Below are 2,300 nucleotides of genomic sequence, written 5' to 3' on the forward strand. Positions count from 1 at the left end.
CGGGAGGCATGGATTTTTCACACCCTGAGCAACATAGTTATATCGACATAAAAGCCAACACAAGAGAATTACCAGCTGCATGCCACAGACCCCATTCCATTTTACAAGAAATAGGATAATTTAGTTTATAATCTTCCTTCCCAGTAAGGATACTATAAAGAAAAAAAATCTTAAACTTAAAAATTCGTTTACACACATAGTAAATACATTGCTGTTTTACACCATTGATATCAGGTGACCATAAGGTTATTTCTCTAATAATTTGCTTGTAGTCTGTTTTGCTTGGGAAAGCTATGGAGGTACTTACTGCTCTGCTACAATATAATGCATGTTTTTTTATCCTTGAAAGGGTTTTCAGAAGCAGGTATGCCCATTAGTAAAGGATCTTTCCTGGCATGTTCTTCACAATAGCACATGAGATCTGCTGATGCTTTTGACACCTAGCAAAAAGACACAAAATGGTAAATATTCCCAGATCATTTGCAATAGGATGGAATGGGCTGTGGGATGCATCCATAGCTACAGTGAATTAGTTCTGCATATGGAAGAACAGAGTTTGAGAAATCCATAAAATCTTCAGGTCCAGAGCTAAGGCCACCAAGCATAATGCAAAAGTTTCTGGGATTTGCTTCTTGGACTGGCCTTGATGAGGTAGAATGGGAAAAAAGTAAGCAAAAACAAGGATAAGCCAGGATGCTGTGTCTTTAAAGGTACTTTGGGAAGATAGGCATGAGTAACTTTACATTTTTCTGAGATTTGAACAGCAGGTTCAGAACAATAGAGCAGGCTTCTAGTAAAAAGATTTTATATGTTTAGATATCATTGTTAATAATCACTGAAGTGTCATCAATTGACTTACAGTTTCTAGGAAATTGATTCAGTCATTTCCTTGCAAGACATTGCATGTTCCTAATCTCTAGCTGACTGTAAGAAAAGTACCTACGTCAGGTGTATTAACCAGTCTGCTGACGTTTGGACAGTCGGTAGACTGCAGAGAGTATTAATAAAATGGAGAATGAAGGCAAGGAATGGTATGGTTAGAACAACAACAAAAAGCCATATCTTAATAGGTGATATTTTAGCTTAATCAAATTCCTTAACCACTGGATGGGGCAGGGAGAAAAAGGGAGAAGTTTGGGCTCCTTGTCCACCATAATTTAGGTGCACCCTGTCTCAACTCTCTTCCTCTTTCAAGAGGGCTACAAACCCTTGATCTACCTGCAAATATATATAAAGTAAAATTTAAACATCCAAAACTAACATGGCTCAATTGGAAAAAAAAACCTGCTTTAAATCACATCTCATCTTCCACCCACTCCATATTATAGATTTAGATTATAAACTCACAGTAGCAAAGATTTGGTCTTCTTACACGTCCATAAAGTACCTATTATACTCTTGGTACAATTTTTTCTATTGCAACAATAAGGAAATCTGTAAAGTTCAGTACCACAGGTATGAGTGAAACTACCACATTCAAAGATAACCCCTGTGAGGTATACTGCATAATAAAAAAAAAATGTACATATATATTGGGAGTTTACTAAAATATACCTGCCGTAATTCACATGGTTCATATAAAAAAAGAGAAAGATCAGTAAGAATGTTTCTCACCTTTATTCTTTCGATAGAAGCTTCTATTCTTAACTGCTGTACAGTTCTTCGTGCCTGAGCTATATTGTTTGTTGTGCTAGTTGTTTTGCTAGTCATTTTCAATGAAATCTCTCAAACTCTGTTAAGAAAAACAATTGGTTATTTTTCTAAAAACTGCCTCCCTGTATAGAGGCAATGCCATATGCTGAAAAAGGATTTTTAGTTCTTTTATGTGAAATGTTGACAGATCAGATATTGTATAGAGAAAACACTAGCAAAAAAAAAAAAAAAAAAGTGAACACTGTTGAAGCTTTTATGTATCTTTTTTTTCTCCCTAATTCCAAGCCCATTAATATAAATACAGCCTCCACTAATAGTTTCTCCACTTGTATTTCCCTCCCCCAACAGCTTTTTATTAATCTATTTAGTCCCTTAAAGTTGAAGACATTCATAAAAGTATTCCTATGCTCATTTTAAAAACAGACATCTGCACAGAAGATTATGGAAAGTTGTATACTGGGCCAGATACTAGCTTTAGAGCCACATATACCTCTCCAAAGCTAGAGTATTATTACTGATTATCATGGGATGAACTTTGCCCCTAGGCACAGCCCCGAGCAAGGGGAGGTTGTGGAATCTAGACTGTGTCAGGAGGCACTATGTCTGAGATAGATGCCATTTCTCTCCTGCTGGCCTCTGGTTCTCTT

General features: G+C 36.3%; 1 protein-coding gene across 1 annotated transcript; it reads right to left on the bottom strand.

Annotated features, from left to right (window-relative positions):
• Window positions 1-314: 314 nt before the first annotated feature.
• GNG12 (G protein subunit gamma 12) lies at window positions 315-1,710 on the bottom strand. The gene is made up of 2 exons (XM_065409844.1): window positions 1,615-1,710; window positions 315-440 (listed from the first exon to the last, which is right to left on the bottom strand). Exons 1-2 carry the CDS (start codon window positions 1,708-1,710, stop codon window positions 315-317), a joined length of 222 nt encoding a protein of 73 aa, XP_065265916.1.
• Window positions 1,711-2,300: the final 590 nt, after the last annotated feature.

The sequence above is a fragment of the Emys orbicularis genome, chromosome 8, assembly GCF_028017835.1.
Source record: "Emys orbicularis isolate rEmyOrb1 chromosome 8, rEmyOrb1.hap1, whole genome shotgun sequence".
Taxonomy (NCBI): Eukaryota; Metazoa; Chordata; order Testudines; family Emydidae; genus Emys; species Emys orbicularis.